Raw genomic sequence first — 17,747 nt, 5'->3', positions numbered from 1 at the left:
TTTCTCTAACCTAGTATCTGTCTAGCTTGATAAACCTGTAGGAAACAAATGCTGTCACTTTTTCCGGTAAGAACACTGTTGTAAACCAGTAATTATATGAAAAGCCAGCAGGTTTGTATAATCCCTGAATGCTTGAAGCACAGGGCCCCCTAGTTTGTGCCTTGCCTGATAAGATTCTGAGCGTGACTTTAGTTTTGATGAATACATGAGCAGTTTCTTTTATTTTAAAGAACTGCTTTAATTGTAAATTTCAAAATTGAAAATGAGTCCCTAAGAATGATAGCATAGGTAAGACGTTCATCAGTGATGCTGTAGCACGGGTGTTCAGGTTAAATCTTTGTAGCTGCCATCCCAGTGATACCAGCTCTTAATTTGAATTTAGGGGTTTATACTCACTGTATAGTTTTGAGCTTATTCTGCTGTTGTCTTGCTTGTTCAACCAGGTATATCTGACCAGACTCCAGCATCAAGTTCTAGACATCCTGAAAATAATTAACAGAAGTCTACATCTTGTCTTAGTTGCCTGTTGCATTTTACATCAGTCAGTTCATAATTTGAACTGTAATTTGGATCAATAGATCTTGATGGTGAACTACAGATTAAGAAGCATGAAGCTGCCAATTTTTTAATGGAAGCCTTCTATGTTATGAGTTATCGGTACTGTTGGAAATTTGTTGCTTATGTTGGAATAGATCAGTTAATCATACTAAAAGGCTGATTAGTGCGTCGCTGATTTGTAGGAAATGAAACATGTATGCATGCGCTGATGAACTTACCTTTCTCTTGATAGAGGTGGCCTCAGCAACATGCTGTTTCAGTGCTCACTACCTGATACCATTGAGACAGTTGCAGATGAACCACGGAAAGTTCTCCTGCGCTTATATGGTGCGATCTTGCAGATGGTGAGTACATGGAGTGCTTTGGGAGTGGGAGGGTTTCTGTAGCTTAATTGTAATGTGTTTGGAGGTCTTAATTTGTGACACACTGCAAGTGTGTGCTGCTTTATCCTTTTGGGAATGTGGTTCAGTGGTAGTGGGGTAGATTGCTAGCTTAAAGGAGTTTTCTTTATAGTTTGTTATTGTCTAGAACTTACACTCCTTTCTATACAGATCCTGACTGGCGTGTATCAGCTGAAGGCTCATTTGCTGTCCGTTTGATCAGTAATGTTTTGTTTATGGTGTTAAGTTTGGACTGTGGTGTTTCAGAAAAGTTATCAAAGTTTGCTTCTGTACAGTATGTAGGACTTTGGCATAACTAGCAAGATTGCAACAGACTAAACTGCTTAATTTTAATCTTGGTAGCACTTACAAATCTCGGAAATTAAAGTTGAAGGTTTTGTCAAACTTGCACAGTGCTCAAGCATTTTATTAGATATCACGGGTAATTGTGTTGCTGGAAAATTTGATCTGTAGTGTTAGAATAAAAATGAAGCACAAACATCAATACTGTATAGCCATCTCATTCCAAAACATGCTTTCCTAAATGTGTGATATGCCTTGCAGCTGGCATAGAAGCTTAACCAGATGTTTGTCGAAATCTTTTAATGTTACTTTTATTTGGTTAGTAAAATGTAAATAGCATTGAAATTTGTCAAACCTTAAGAGAAGTGGTTGGCAAATCTGTTTCAAACTGTAAGGTTTAAAATCAAGAATATTTTGTAAAGGTGATCTCTTCTAAAGCTTACAGGCTGTTACTGTAGGACTGTACAGCAGATCTTTTCTTACCCATCTCTGCTAGACACTTGGATTATATTGTAAATAAATAATTTTAACATAAGTGTTTAACCTTATGAAAAATTGCAGCTTCATAAAATTACATTTGGATGTTGGCAATTGTTTCTATTTGACTTAGAGGGTCTGGTTTTATTAGCCATTAATTTGATATTTTCCAGTACTCAGTCACTTGCTTTGAATAACTGGTCCAATATCTGCAGGAGATTGACAGTTCCTGAAATCTCAGCCCATTCTTCCTGCTTCTGCTACCTTGACCAAACTTATTATTAAAAGTCTCATTGGATACTGTCACTTAACTGGCTTTAAAGTATTCTTTTATTATACTATGTAAGGTATTAACTTTCCTGTGGTAGCAAACTTCAGGACAAATATGTAGAAGATTCCAGTGGTTTGAAATAGCATGAAATGCTTGGCTACACCACTGTGTGTTGGGAAAGTTAAACTGTTAAACAAGAAAAGTGCGTAGAAGTTCATTAATTCAAGCTTAAATAGTCTTTCCTTTAGTTTAAGAGAAACCAAAAGCAAAGTGATAAAAATGGTGGTGAGAGAATTTGTTTCAAAATGACTCCTAGGGTTGATGCTAAGAATTTTTTTCTGAATTATTAATGGCTTTAATGTAATGATGACTTAATATGTAGAAGGCTTGAGTAGGAACATGGGCTGTAAACCTCCTGTAGTGGTAGAAATTCTGTTGCCCAAGTGCTGTGAAGAAACGTGGCTTTTCCCTTATATTTCAAAGGAAAAGTAAAGTAGACTCTAGAATTTGGTTGCCCTCCTCTTCCCTCAGGGTTTTTTTAGCTTGCCTTTTCTGTGCCCCTATCCACTGAAGAAATCAAAATAAAATTTTGGGCTCTAAAATCAGAACTAATTTGGTTTGAAAATTGAAAGTGTGTTCATAACTTTCTAACCTTTCTACTCTTGGTGTTGAAGGATCTTTTGAGATGTCTAACTTCCTTTATTTCCGTAGTGGCAGTGAAATGACTGCTCTTGTTGGTGCAGTTCACTAAAGGTTAAGTAAGCAGAGAAAGTCCCAAGGTAAAACTTTCAGATTGCATTGAGGTTCACAATTTTTGTCAACAAACATTTGTCTCTTCCAGCCCCTCTATCTTAAATGCAAGTTAAAATATAAGCAAACTGTTTTATTGGGGTATTTTGAAAACCTCACTTGGGATTCTTATGAATTTCTGGGTGGCATAAGCAGAGTTTTATGACAAGCCTGTTAAGAGGGAATAATTTGATATTTTTTAGTAATGTTGCTTGGATTTAAAGCCCTATAGAAATTAAGGGACACTGCTTAAATAAGTTGAGTTTTGAGACCTTATACTAAAATCACAACTTAATTCTCAATTACGTAATTGTAACTGCCACTGGGTATTAGTAGTTACCACTTGTTTGTTTGAGCCTTTGTAGCATGTTTTAACTCTTGTCCATTTTACTTTCTGTTGAAATTGGAGCACAAACCAGTGATAATATCAGCTCTTCTTACTCCTTTACTGTAAATACTATAGATCTATAGTAATCTGCACCAAATTGTTGTATGTGCAGGAGACAAGTTTAAGTTAAAATTTTGAATAGAAGTGAAAAATAGATACCTGATACTAACTTAAGAATGAATGATACTGGCACCATAATTCTTTGAGCCACCTTTTAAAGGAACCTTTTTTGCAGTTTGAAAATAGCCCCAGTTTGCTTATTATGAATCTTGGAAGACACAAATGTCAGTACATGAAACTCATCCAGTACAAACCATGCCAGTTGGCTAAAGCTGCCACTCAGGGAAGGCTTTGTGCCTTCCTCTGTCATAGCTGATATGTTTAAGCCAATTTTTTGTGTGCATGACTGTTTTGGGGGGGGAGCTGGGGGGACTTGAACTGAGCTGGCTCAGCCATTATTGTGAATGGTTGCACTGGCATGGATGTTAAAAAAAAGTTCCACTCAAGGATATACTCAAGAGAAGTCCTTGATTTTTAAAGACAAGTATTTGTGCTTGTGACAGGTTGAAGTACTAACCACATTAAAACTCAAATGTTTGAGGCACAATGCAGATATGTTCTACACTGAAAAAAGGGAAATGTCTTACTCTGCTTCACTTATTCTTGCTCCAGCTTAGTTGCTAAATTTAAAGGGGAGCATTGAAAGTAAAACTTCCTCATGACAAAATGTCTTTAACTGTTAGCTCTATCAGGAAAATATTCTCCAGCGATATGCCATTTGATGTCCAGAGTTTAAGACTGGATTTCATATGCAGATCACTGTAGTGTTTCTACTTAAATTCAGAACAACCAAAACTTCCCACATCTTAGAAATACTGATAGGATTTCAATATAAGATAGCATCAACAAAAAAAAAATTCTTTGAAGTTCACCTATCAAAAGGTAACTTGGGGATTGATTCCCATTCTTTTACACATGTCAAAAGAACCTTGAACTCTGATTCACTGGGGCTCTTTTACTTTGCAACAGCCAAAACAAAATCTTGTATATAAATGAGGAAAAACAAACCAGTGTATACCTAATGTTTCTCTCTGGTCTCTCAATTTCCATGTGAGCAGACACAAAATAAGTATAAATGGTTGCCACAGTTCTGTGGTAAATCTTTTCCATACCTGCCTTGCTGCCTTTTATTTTTTGTAACTAAATAAAATGCAGACTGCTGTGTAACTGTAATTATCAACGTCTTCTGTGGTTGTTGGTGTCCATGTCTGTTTGTAGCATGGAGTAACTACAAATCCCTGGCACTGGCAGACGGCTTGAAAGAAACCAAGCACCTCTTACGGGGATATATTTGTGTTGGGTGGAGTTAAGGGTATTCTGGGGGTAATGTACCACTTTAGTTGTATATGCATGTGTTCTCTGCTGCAGGCTTGCCCATGCGATCGTGCCTAGAGCACTCTGGTTTCCAGGTGACAGACACGATTCACGGTATAGTATGAGATCTCTGAAGTTGGAGCATTCTCTACAGCTTTCATTTTCTTTAGTACTGGATTTCATTGTTTAAAAATAAGGCTTAAGTAGCACCAGCTACTGTCTGTGCATCTGAATGTTTACAGGAATAACAAAATATCAAAGTACTGCCCCTTCCTTTCCTCTGCTCCCTCATAAGAGAATGGTAACTTGAAATGAAGAGGATTAGAGATGTCTTTGTGGCTTTTGTAGGGCTTGAACTGGGCATTATTCTTATATGCTAGATTCTAGGACTTCAGCAAATCAGTTCCTTCAGGTCTGGCAGGGATCAGTGATCAACAGCAGATTCTTATAAGCAGGAACAATATTCACTGAATCTAAAACTGTTTGTGTTCCCATACCCTGAAGTTCAAATTGATGTCTTCCAACAGCTTCTATAATTAAGAAAAGCTTCCCCTGCATAGGTTGCATCTAACTTCAGGCAGTTCCTTGTAATGTTGTAATTCCTTGGGATTTCAATTCCTAGTAATTTGTCTAAATAAAAGTATTGCAGTGTTTTGAAGTCTTGAAAACTACTAAAGCTGAGTAAACTCAGAAAAATGGAGCTATAATATAAGATTTAAATTTGTGGGCAGAGCTAAGGGTTATGAGGGGGTGGGGGGAATTGCAAGTTCCTCCTCTATACAGAATTCTCCTGCCAAGCATCATTTGGGATTTTTGATGCAGAGCTCATCTACCAGATACAAGACAAAGAAATTTGGGGCATTAAGGAGAAAATTACGAGGAACTCAAATTTCTGTGTCAACTGCCAGACATCTAAACGCTGTCTGGTCATCTTCTGATCACAGGTCAAATAATGTACAATGTCTCCCGTTCCAGGACTTTCATCTTGTACCTGAAGCTTCCTGCCTTTAAATGAATTTACATGATCACAAAGTAGACTCTATAACAACTTTTGTTGTCTCTGTGCTTGTAGCTGTCTTCCCTTACTAAAATTGTAGTGAGCTTTCTTAATCTGCTTTTTGAGAATAAACGTTCTCACAATAAAAGAAGCACTGAACAAATATTTAAAGAAATCTTAAAGGTGTAGAACATGTGTCCATTTCTAGTTAATATTTGCATATAGAGAGTGTGACTAAAAACCTCCAGCAGTTACTCAGTCATTCTCTTACTTGGGTAATTCAAATCTCCCCGTTGCTGTTGAAGTAAATAGCTCCCAGAATTGGACATAAGTTGGAGTGAGCTCTTAGAGTTTATGGAAGAACTGAAGTTTTGATTGGTTTAGCCAAGAACACATGAGCTAAATACATAGATCACATACCTCATGGTATGAGATGTTTTACTTTGAACCACTGTTCTCATAGGTGATTGCAGTCAGAAAACAAATCAAATCTTATCTCTTTAACATCTGTTAAACTTTGAGAGTTAAACTCTTAAGCTTCTGTTACATAAAATTGCATCCTGTTTACTTCATTCTCCTTGACCACATGTACTGGAGACACTCCTAATTTTAGGCTGAGTACATGGCCACTTGTGAAGACTGATCCTCTCCAAGCTCCCATTCATATTTGTAAGTTATTTACAGATTACTTTGTATTCATTCTCCTGTGGACACTAATGCTCCATGCTGAGGGAACAGAAAAGAGGAAGGGATGCTGCAGAAGTCTCCTTTTCTGATGACTCTGCAGTATGCATCCCTAACTGTCTCTTTCTAATGGCACAGTAGATGCCATTAGGCTATCTCCAACACTAATTTGAGGTGGACTCTTAGAACTGGCTAGCTCTTTATACAGTATGACTTCTGGAAAGTGGATGCCAGTTCAGGTTCTAGGGAAAAGCCTAATCTGCTTACCTTCTGATGAACTGAACCATTCTGAGAGCACCATTAATCAGGAAAGACTCCTGGATGGTGAGTAACTTTCTGACTGTTCAAGAAAAATCTGTAAGATGCAAGAGTGGTATTGATGTAGGACATGCTTGTTCAGAGAAGCCCTCTGTAAATGACTTTAATACTATTGAGTAGTTATGCATTTAGCTTTAGTGAATATGTTTTGGCTTTATTAATTTCCTTGAAAGGAATATAAACTAATTGTAGTTTTCATATTGTCTTGTTTTTAAACTTACTATCCTAGTGGAATGGGAAGTACTTGCTGAAAGACCATCGATTCATGTTAACTATACTTCTTCTATAGTTTCTGAAATACTGTAACTGCATAGCTTGTGTAAATCATTAGCTTGTTGTATTGTACTTAAGGCAGCTGGTGTTGCTTAACTGTATTCCATTAAGATCATATTTCCACCCTTGTTTTGGACATGTTAGAGCTTTGGAACAGAAAGGTATGCACATGGTTCTATGAATCAAATGTTTTTGTTCAGAAGGTGAAGATGCAGGCTACCTTTATGGGCCTCTAAAGCTAGTCTGGTTTAAACAGTCAACGGTGGAATTGCAACATAAATAGCAGCCACAAACTGTCACTAATTCTAAGCAAATATTTGCTTTTTCTTCTCCTTACCTTCGAGCCCTTTAAAGGACAAGGGTTTTATTACGTCTTGAGTTTTAAATGTGCAGCTCTATTAAAAGCATGTGCCATTGAGGGTGCAGTTGCTAAGAGTGTGGTTTGATACTCTGAAACTGCCTTATAATGACTGTTAACAATCCTAGCACAATAAATTATGCATGGAATTTGTTAAAGTTTTGCTAGTATACTGCAGTTCTTACTGAGACTTCTTTAGCTTACATGGGCAGTTCATTTGAAGAAATAAAATAAAACTTCATTCTCCTTGACCAGTGGTAATTGTACATGTAGCCTAGACAGCATACTGTAAATAAGGAAATTCTAGTCACAAAAAATTTGGAAAATAAGGTAATTGCAAAGCACTTGCTTTTTTCTAGCTTCAAAACATGCCTCTTCTAATAGTTCTTGAGGCTTTTGTCATCTCTGTAACGTGTCTCTTAAGTGCTTTAGCTGCAAGAAGACTATCATCCCAGATGTCATGCAGAGGGACTTAATTATTCTCTTAATTAAAAATGTTCCTCTAAGCTTATGATACATTGAAATCTTGTTTTGAAACACTGGGAAGCAGTAAAAACATACCTGAAATCAGCTCTCAGGCTGTTTACAGGAGTGGCTTAGTCTCAGTGGCACATCCTTTTGAAAGATTTTGGAATTGTTGCAATAGTGTGGTGGGCAGAGGTCAGGTGGATACTAGTGCTGTAGCTGTCACAGATCAAGACAGTGTTGAGACATCTAGTTAATTGTAGCTGGCACTTCTGTTCCCTTTGTTCTGGTGGTTGCAGGTTAATAATGTTAAATTTCATCTTCTCATTGTGTTTGCTTTTTCTCATTCATAGAGGTCCTGTAATAAAGGAGAGTCTGTACAGTCTCAGAAGGAAAATGACTTGCAAGTGAGTAATTAAACTTGTTCGCAGAATTTTATAGATGATAGAGAAATGTGGTGATCCTGCTTGTTCTAAACCAGTAGTTGCTCCAACTGGTGTCTGGACTGTGTTTCTAGACACAGAAACAGTGATGAAGAAAAGAAATCTAGTTGCTCATAGAAGTAACGTTATAATGTGAGTGTCTGCACATAGTTTGGAAAGATTTAAGCATGCCACATTAACAAGAAGCACCCCCTCAGTTCTATCCTAGATGGTTTCTTACTGTTTCTAGTATTGGTATCAGTACTGCTATTTCTAATACTAGGCTCTTTATTTAGTAAAGGAAGATCAGTACTCTGCTTTACCTTTATTTTATATCTCTATAAATTTTTTATAATATTGAATAAATTTTTTATATTATTACCTTTATTATGTTTTAATATGTTGATGAACTCTTCTGAGGAAAGTATATGGAGCTGGAGAGACCTTCCTCTTGAACATGAAGTGTTTCTAATTAGCATTGTGCTTGGGTCATCTGGGTTCCACAAACTTAAAGTTCTTGCATTTGGAACCATTTCTGCTCATGTAGCATAATGTTTAGCTGAGTGTAATTTTTCATAAAGTCATCTGAACGGAATTTGGTAATTTAGCTTTCTACCCCGGCAGTATTTTTTCAGTAAGGGATAACATTGCAGTATGTTGGCCAGATGCATTGCTTGTTATGTACTATCGTTTTTCAGCTCTGTAATGGTTTTGGCAACAATTAGGAAGAAGTACCTTTTACTTGTTAAGTGCTGCTTTTCTTCCCTTGTATTTTCTATCTTACGGGAATGCCATCTGAAACAGTTCAAGCGTTTGTTTCTTTTTCTAGTGAGTTGAAACTGGTTTTAAAATTTTTGTTGTTGAATAACTGCTTTTGAAGTTTTGCTGAACTTTCGGTTAAGTTTACTGGAACAGCTTCAATCAGTTGAACCAAGATTGTGCTGAAAAATGTACTGGTTTGATTCCTCGTCAGTTCTCTACAGAGATGAAAAATGGAGGTGGCTTGATATTTCCCCTCGCCCAATCCAATAAAAAAAAAAACTTCCTAAAGTTACAGAAGAAAACAAAAAATCTAAACAAGACCCACCCTGGTGCCAGCAGCTCATAAGGTTTTGCAGTACAGGAAACAAGGCTTTGAACTTCAGAACTGTCTTTGTTTGTTGCCTGAAAATAGTGATTCTATGTTGGTAGGGGTTTGGTTTTTTTTTCTACTATTAATCTCATAGTGCTTACTGTTGGATCAGTGTACTCAAGAATTCCTGTCAGGATGGATTTGTTAATTTTCTTGGGTCTGGGTAAAAACTGTAGATAGGTTTGGTCAGAGGAGTTAATGTCATCCTTTGGAGAGAAGAAAAACCTCTGGGTAACCCAAAATGTTCTGGAAATGCAAAAGCATTGTAGCTGTTCTGAGCTGCCTGGTGTTTGACAGCTGTGACTAGAGATGGGGCAGTCTTCTGTCAGCTCATAAGGTCTTTTAATAAGAGATGATCTGTGGTTTACCTTGGTTTTGCTATGTTTGGGGTGATTTTCCTCAAAATACTACTATTTCATGTATTGTATAGTGAACTTTTTGTTGAAACAAGAATAAAGCAGGAGCTTCCATTCCAACTGAAGTATAGAAAGTCTATAAATCTCTCCTTGCCTGAATGGGAGTTGTGTTCTGCAAAAGTCTTGTAAGGAGTGTTTATAATTCTTGGGTTTCAAATGCAACATTCAGCTCTAAGTATTCATTTAAAAGTGTCAGTGGTCAAATCTTCCCAGAAACTTGTTTTAAATCCAAGTGCTCATGGTTACATCTGTTTGAAACTGATTAAGATTGAGAGCTTCAGAGCTTAAAACAGGTTGCTGTCTTTGCAGTATATTGCAAGGAATATTGCAAAATATTTGAAGGCATTGAGATACATAATTTACTTAGTTACAATGCTTGATCCTTTAAAAGAGTCATAAGGTGGACATTTAACTGAAGAGTTAGGATACCTAAGTTTGCCCATTGTCCATGATATGAAGTATGCTATAGAATTTTCTGATGTCCTTTAGTAGTTTATTTCCACGCTTGTACTTGACAGCAGTGTATGGAGTGGAGACTTGGTAAAAGGTCCATCAGGTATTATGAAGGAGAAGCCTTTGTGCCTGAGATACAGTGATGGTATTATTGTAGAACCGTCATTGGACTTGTTCTTGAGTGACCATTCTGTTACAGTAGAGGAAGCTCTTTTGGTGCTGTAAACTTTTTTGTCTTTTAAGAGTGAGGCACCAGAGTGAATATTCTTGTACTGCTGCTTTTAGATAGTATTTGCCTGTATTTTTTTAATCCTGAAACCAATCTTTCATGGAGAGATGCAGCCATCCTTGTTAACGCTGCTGACATAGAAGTTTACAAACTTGCAATCGTGTAGATGTGGATTATCTGAAGGTTCTAAATTTTTAAGCATGTCTTAAAGGAGTAGGGCTAGGCAGACGTGTCAGAAATAACCTAGAAGTGTGCTGTTGAGTAACTAGAAATGTCACTATTTCAGGTTGTCACTTCTGATGCCTTAAGGGACATCTTAATGAAGATTATTTCTTTGGCACTTGCTGTTATCAAAGTATCATGAGTTGATTTTTCAGTAGCATGTGAAAGCAAGGAACTGACATCTTAATGGGAACAGCCAACAGGATTGCTGTAATCGGACTTCTAAAACATCCTGGTGTTGTACCAGGCACAGACAAATTCAATATCTGCTAATAATGGAGTAGACATTCAGTAACCCGTATCTAATTTGCTTTTTAGTGCTTGGCACTAGGCTTCAGAATTGAACTGAAAAGTTCAGATCTGTGGTGCTGAGGGCATGTGACATGATTAAAAGTATGTATTTTTGATGCATTAGTTCTGCTTTGAGGAGTTGAGATGGAAAAACAGTGGAGGACATGGATGCAATACATTCATATGCAAATTATCTTAAACTCTCAGTTGGTATTCTTGATGACTTTTTAAACTTTTATTGCAATTAATGCTTCAGAACATAGTTACATGAGTCTTTCCTACACTTCAATATGAAATGCTAGAATTTGTTGAGAAGGTGCCAGAAAAATAAAGTGTGTGCCAGTAATAAAAATAATTTATCAATGGAACTGCCTGGAGGGTATTCAAGAGTGGAACTTCTATAGAAGGAGTTGTTTACTGTCTGAGATTGCAGTGACTACAGTAACACAAAAGTCTCTGTGGTCCAAAATATCTGAGAGCTTTCTTAATTTTGTGCTCTTGATTCTTACGCTTTTAACTGTCATGGGTCAGACTTTGAGATGAGTTGCTCAAAAGTAGGCAGAGGCTTAGAACACCTCTAGGATTTGAGTACAGCTGGATTCTGGTTAACATATTTGCTAGAAGTAGTGATTTATACTGTGGCTTCTGTGTTTACAGCTACTCTTACCCATCAAGAAAACTATACTTTGGTGATTTTTAACTGTGTTTTTAAGAAATACTTCATATTTCTATTAATTTTTAAATATTCATTAAAAATCTGCCTGCTTGTGATTGTTAAGGACTGAGTTTATTGATGCAAAGAAAACCTTGAAAAAAAGTTGCTGAAACTTGAGGTATGTTTGGAGCCAGAAAAGAATGCTTATTCATGCACACATGCTCCTTAGCAGGAGTTTAAATTATTCTCTCTTAAGCATGTTTTTGGTGGTTTTTTTTTTTAAAAGGAAACAAATCCTAAGTCATTCTTCTAAATGAAAAACTGGTTAGTTCAGTCATTCACTTCATTCACTTGTATAGTTAAAATGTCCTTTTGTGAGGCAGTGTTCCAAGCATAATATTTATAGTTCCTGTTCTGTGCTTCAGTAGGATAAACTCTTTCAGGAAATGAATTTGCAGAGTTCCCACAGGTTAGGGAGGAGAGGGTGTTTTGGTTTTTGCATAGTTTTCCTTTGACCTGGCCCACCAACAGTACCTGCTAAGTAATACAGACTTTTCCCCAGCTTTAAACTTGAAAGCAAAACATTTGTTTTTCCTATGCTAGCTACAAGTTGTTACTAGTCAAGAAACTTCGGTTAGTAAAATGTTGGGTCTTCTTTTTAAAGCAAAGGCTAAGATTTCTCACTTTGTAGCAGTTTAGCTATTGTGCACACCTAAGTTCATTCCTGTACAAGCACCAACTACATTCCTGTGCAAGCACCAATTAATGCTTTTTTTTTTGTAGGGGGCAGAAGCCATGGTTCTGGAAAGTGTTATGTTTGCCATTCTTGCAGAGAGAGCTCTTGGCCCAAAGCTGTATGGAATCTTTCCGCAAGGGCGACTGGAGGAATTCATTCCCGTAAGTCCTGTTCATGATTAGTTAGCGGGCTGCTACTAGCTGTTTTAATTGATCATGACAAGAAGCTCTCTGGACTGCCCAGAAAAGCAGGGATGTGGGAATGGAATACTTGGCAGCCTGTAATAATTGCTCGCTGTAATTTGATACAGCTATAGTGGGTGTTGGAGAGCCCAATTATAGCTCTTGCCAGGGAGAGAGATTTAAAAAACTCTTCAGCTGTAGCAGAGAGTAATAAATGAAGATAAAAAGCCTGTTAGATACCAAACATAGCATTGGAAGCTATGGAGTAACACTTTCCTTTAACAGCAACAAGAGCAGATGGTTTTGATGTTCTTAAATGAAATATATATACACAAACTGATTTGAAGATATTCTTAGTGTGAGATGTGATATTCCCCAGGTCTTGATGTAGAAGAGAATTGACTAAGTCATAAGTAAGCTAGGCTGGCTAACTTTGCCTTTCCAAAGACAGTAATTTTCTAAGTTCATTGAGGAGGAAAAAAAGCTATTGCTTGAGTACTACGCTAGTATTTTAGACCGTGCTATATAGACACTAATGCTAGTGTTTGTATTTAATCCCACTTTTGTAATTAACTGTATTTTAAGAATACTGTATTTTATTACAGAGCAGGAAACTAAGTACTGAAGAGCTAAGCTTACCTGACATATCTGCTGAAATAGCTGAGAAGATGGCTAGATTTCATGGCATGAAAATGCCGTTTAATAAAGAACCTAAGTGGCTTTTTGGAACAATGGAAAAGTAAGTTATGCAATACTTCAAAGCACGGAAAAAAGGTGACCTGTTGTGATTTTGATAAGCAGATCATTCTTCCTTGAATGCCTGAGAGCACAAGCTCTCACTGTACCCATAAACTGTTTTATAGATACTTGAGGAACTTCAATTTACTTTGAAGAATAGTAACATCTTCTTTAGTAACTTTTTTAAAACTTTCTTGATTTTTAGTTTAAATGGTATCTTAGTATGGGAGGACTAATATACTTTCTGTCACAAATGCTGTACTATTTTCTCTATTTTTAACAGATATCTAAATCAAGTGCTGAGGATTAAATTTACCAGAGAATGCAGAACTAAACAACTGAACAAACTCCTCAGTTACAATCTCCCCCAGGAAATGAAAAATCTAAGGTAGGCTTATTTTGTCTACCACTGTCTTCCAATTTGCATAGTTTCAGTATGAATTTGTATACTTGTTCAAACACATTATACAGTGTAATACCCTATATTCATTTTACTTTACAATTTGGGGATTGTTTTTGGTTCTGTAACCAACCTGAGTCTTGTGACTACCAATTGCTGATCTTACTTGCTGATCAGTGAAGTTGAACTTCGTTGTCCTGGTCTTGGGCTCCTAATTGAGAAAATAGGGTCTTGTTAGAAATGAACAGCGCTTCAAATTCTTACAACAAAATCCATTCTTTACTTGGAAGTGGAACTGAACTTAGTGATTTGTTACTTACAAGATCCTATATTGCTGTTTTCTAGAGCTATGCTTGAAGCTACTTCATCACCAGTCGTATTTTGCCACAACGACTGTCAAGAAGGTAAGCTGCTAATGTTTCATGACCTCGCTCAGTGATGTAGTGTTAAGCTGCCTTTTGGTCACTTGTTTGCTTTCTGAGAGGTAGTCTGATTATCAAGGTACTGCCCTGGCAGCTGACCTGAAACAGCAGCCTGCAGGTCCCCAGTGTGCAACAGTTGCAAGGCAAAGTGCGTTGGCTTCAGCAACTCTTTGGGCTAATTCAGAGAACCTCTGGTATCACAACTGGATTAAGCCAAGCATGTGTATTGTTTTTCCTATGCTAGCTACAAGTTGTTACTAGTCAAGAAACTTTGGTTAGTAAAATGTTGGGTCTTCTTTTTAAAGCAAAGGCTAAGATTTCTCACTTTGTAGCAGTTTAGCTATTGTGCACACCTAAGTTCATTCCTGTACAAGCACCAACTACATTCCTGTGCAAGCACCAATTAATGCTTTTTTTTTTGTAGGGGGCAGAAGCCATGGTTCTGGAAAGTGTTATGTTTGCCATTCTTGCAGAGAGAGCTCTTGGCCCAAAGCTGTATGGAATCTTTCCGCAAGGGCGACTGGAGGAATTCATTCCCGTAAGTCCTGTTCATGATTAGTTAGCGGGCTGCTACTAGCTGTTTTAATTGATCATGACAAGAAGCTCTCTGGACTGCCCAGAAAAGCAGGGATGTGGGAATGGAATACTTGGCAGCCTGTAATAATTGCTCGCTGTAATTTGATACAGCTATAGTGGGTGTTGGAGAGCCCAATTATAGCTCTTGCCAGGGAGAGAGATTTAAAAAACTCTTCAGCTGTAGCAGAGAGTAATAAATGAAGATAAAAAGCCTGTTAGATACCAAACATAGCATTGGAAGCTATGGAGTAACACTTTCCTTTAACAGCAACAAGAGCAGATGGTTTTGATGTTCTTAAATATTTATACCCAATCTGCTTTGAAGATATTCTTAGTGTGAGATGTGATATTCCCCAGGTCTTGATGTAGAAGAGAATTGACTAAGTCATAAGTAAGCTAGGCTGGCTAACTTTGCCTTTCCAAAGACAGTAATTTTCTAAGTTCATTGAGGAGGAAAAAAAGCTATTGCTTGAGTACTACGCTAGTATTTTAGACCGTGCTATATAGACACTAATGCTAGTGTTTGTATTTAATCCCACTTTTGTAATTAACTGTATTTTAAGAATACTGTATTTTATTACAGAGCAGGAAACTAAGTACTGAAGAGCTAAGCTTACCTGACATATCTGCTGAAATAGCTGAGAAGATGGCTAGATTTCATGGCATGAAAATGCCGTTTAATAAAGAACCTAAGTGGCTTTTTGGAACAATGGAAAAGTAAGTTATGCAATACTTCAAAGCACGGAAAAAAGGTGACCTGTTGTGATTTTGATAAGCAGATCATTCTTCCTTGAATGCCTGAGAGCACAAGCTCTCACTGTACCCATAAACTGTTTTATAGATACTTGAGGAACTTCAATTTACTTTGAAGAATAGTAACATCTTCTTTAGTAACTTTTTTAAAACTTTCTTGATTTTTAGTTTAAATGGTATCTTAGTATGGGAGGACTAATATACTTTCTGTCACAAATGCTGTACTATTTTCTCTATTTTTAACAGATATCTAAATCAAGTGCTGAGGATTAAATTTACCAGAGAATGCAGAACTAAACAACTGAACAAACTCCTCAGTTACAATCTCCCCCAGGAAATGAAAAATCTAAGGTAGGCTTATTTTGTCTACCACTGTCTTCCAATTTGCATAGTTTCAGTATGAATTTGTATACTTGTTCAAACACATTATACAGTGTAATACCCTATATTCATTTTACTTTACAATTTGGGGATTGTTTTTGGTTCTGTAACCAACCTGAGTCTTGTGACTACCAATTGCTGATCTTACTTGCTGATCAGTGAAGTTGAACTTCGTTGTCCTGGTCTTGGGCTCCTAATTGAGAAAATAGGGTCTTGTTAGAAATGAACAGCGCTTCAAATTCTTACAACAAAATCCATTCTTTACTTGGAAGTGGAACTGAACTTAGTGATTTGTTACTTACAAGATCCTATATTGCTGTTTTCTAGAGCTATGCTTGAAGCTACTTCATCACCAGTCGTATTTTGCCACAACGACTGTCAAGAAGGTAAGCTGCTAATGTTTCATGACCTCGCTCAGTGATGTAGTGTTAAGCTGCCTTTTGGTCACTTGTTTGCTTTCTGAGAGGTAGTCTGATTATCAAGGTACTGCCCTGGCAGCTGACCTGAAACAGCAGCCTGCAGGTCCCCAGTGTGCAACAGTTGCAAGGCAAAGTGCGTTGGCTTCAGCAACTCTTTGGGCTAATTCAGAGAACCTCTGGTATCACAACTGGATTAAGCCAAGCATGTGTATGTGCTCTGTTAGTCGAGGTCAGTTGATGGAGCCTTGGGTATTTTCTGTTAAGACCGTACCTTTCTTAGCTGCCTGCAATATATATGATCAGGGTAGGATATACTTTATTCCTTTTAAAAGAAAGATACTGAAAAAGTACAGTGCATGGTGAAAATGGATACTAGGGTAGTTTGACTCAGCAGTTCTCACCTTGTACTGGTAAGAAACATTAGGAAAACCTTATCCACCTTTTTTTTTTAAGTACGTTCTCTCTGGGAGTCCTGGAGGGAATAACAATTTTTCTGAGTCAGTTGTCTAAAGAGATGAAAAGGAGGCAGGGCTGAAGGTGTTGGGTATGCTGTGTCTGTGCTCCCTGTCAGCTGTACAGTGGGTAAGCTGGGCTGAGCTGGCAGGATGGATGCATCCTAGGACTGTATGCAGGGCTGCATTGTTCTCGGGAGTCCCAGCCTTATTAGCTACGTCTGAAGAATTGGCCTGGAATAGGATTGCCCTGGAGGATAGGCACGTAAGGGTAAGCAGCACAGGGGGGAAAAGCCTCGTCTAGCTTAATAATGGTGGAGTTTAAGGTCTCATTGTTTTTGGTGTGGCAAGGTGCAGTACTGGATGTGTCAGAGCACGATAGGGCTGGGGCAATATTTGGAACCTAAAGTTCCAAGGTGTGGGGAGCAGGGTGGGGCGAAATACTGTGCTTGGTCTGTTTGTGCAAGGGTATGTCATAGAGAACAGATATACCTGTGGAGAGGAGACAAACTATTGCAGAAATTGGAATTACTCTAAATATATTTACTAGTTGGCACTTCACAGAGGGAAGCTCAATGTCTTGCAGATGAATTATAGTGACAAAGTGAATTGAAAAACAGATAAAGCACTCCCCCTGTTAGAAAAGCTCAGCCTTTTTCTTTATATAGGTACTGGTTGTGCCACGTATTAGAATAGCAAAGTTATCAGTCTGTAGGTTTCAGGCTGCTGAAAAGCAATTCCTGTCCCAAGTGTTGTGTGATCAATGATAGTGCTATGCAGGGATGAGAGATGCTGCATAATTTAGATCTCAAGCTGTGGAAAGAAACAATTCAGCAAGAGCTGCTAAAGCTGACAGTGTCACCTGAGTTAGCTGCAGGCTAGACACTGGAGAAGCAGTACCCTTGACAACAAGTCTACCTCTGCCTGTACAGAAGGAAACTTTCATGCTTCCAGCTTTACAAGGTTTATAGTGTATATATCTCAACTTCCAATGAGCTGGTATATGGCCAGTGCAACTTGGCTTCTCGTATCGTTCTTCTGCACAGATGTAAGGGATAATTGGGATTATCTAAACAATGTTTCTTAAGATACAGTATTGCTTTTCTATAGTTTTCCTGGGACTTTATTGAATATGCTGTATTGTCTTAAAATTTTCAGGTAATGTCTTGCTTCTGGAAGGCAGAGAGAATTCAGAAAACCAAAAGCTGATGCTCATTGACTTTGAATACAGCA

At 37.6% G+C, this 17,747-nt stretch overlaps 1 protein-coding gene across 1 annotated transcript in view; it reads left to right on the top strand.

Moving 5' to 3' along the window:
* Positions 1-779: 779 nt before the first annotated feature.
* Positions 780-17,747, top strand: part of CHKA (choline kinase alpha) — a 20,416-nt gene continuing 3,448 nt past the window's right edge. Inside the window, exons 1-7 of the mRNA XM_035901136.1 lie at positions 780-902; positions 7,989-8,042; positions 12,239-12,352; positions 12,979-13,112; positions 13,395-13,499; positions 13,857-13,915; positions 17,673-17,745. Of these exons, the coding sequence (XP_035757029.1) occupies positions 807-902; positions 7,989-8,042; positions 12,239-12,352; positions 12,979-13,112; positions 13,395-13,499; positions 13,857-13,915; positions 17,673-17,745 (635 nt within the window). The 5' untranslated portion in view covers positions 780-806. The remainder of the gene's footprint in view (positions 903-7,988; positions 8,043-12,238; positions 12,353-12,978; positions 13,113-13,394; positions 13,500-13,856; positions 13,916-17,672; positions 17,746-17,747) is intronic.

Source organism: Egretta garzetta, unplaced genomic scaffold (genome assembly GCF_000687185.1).
Source record: "Egretta garzetta isolate BGI_Z169 unplaced genomic scaffold, ASM68718v1 scaffold239, whole genome shotgun sequence".
Taxonomy (NCBI): domain Eukaryota; kingdom Metazoa; phylum Chordata; class Aves; order Pelecaniformes; family Ardeidae; genus Egretta; species Egretta garzetta.
The sequence above is the reverse complement of the archived record's forward strand: the minus strand, read 5'-3'. Positions and strand labels throughout refer to the sequence as shown.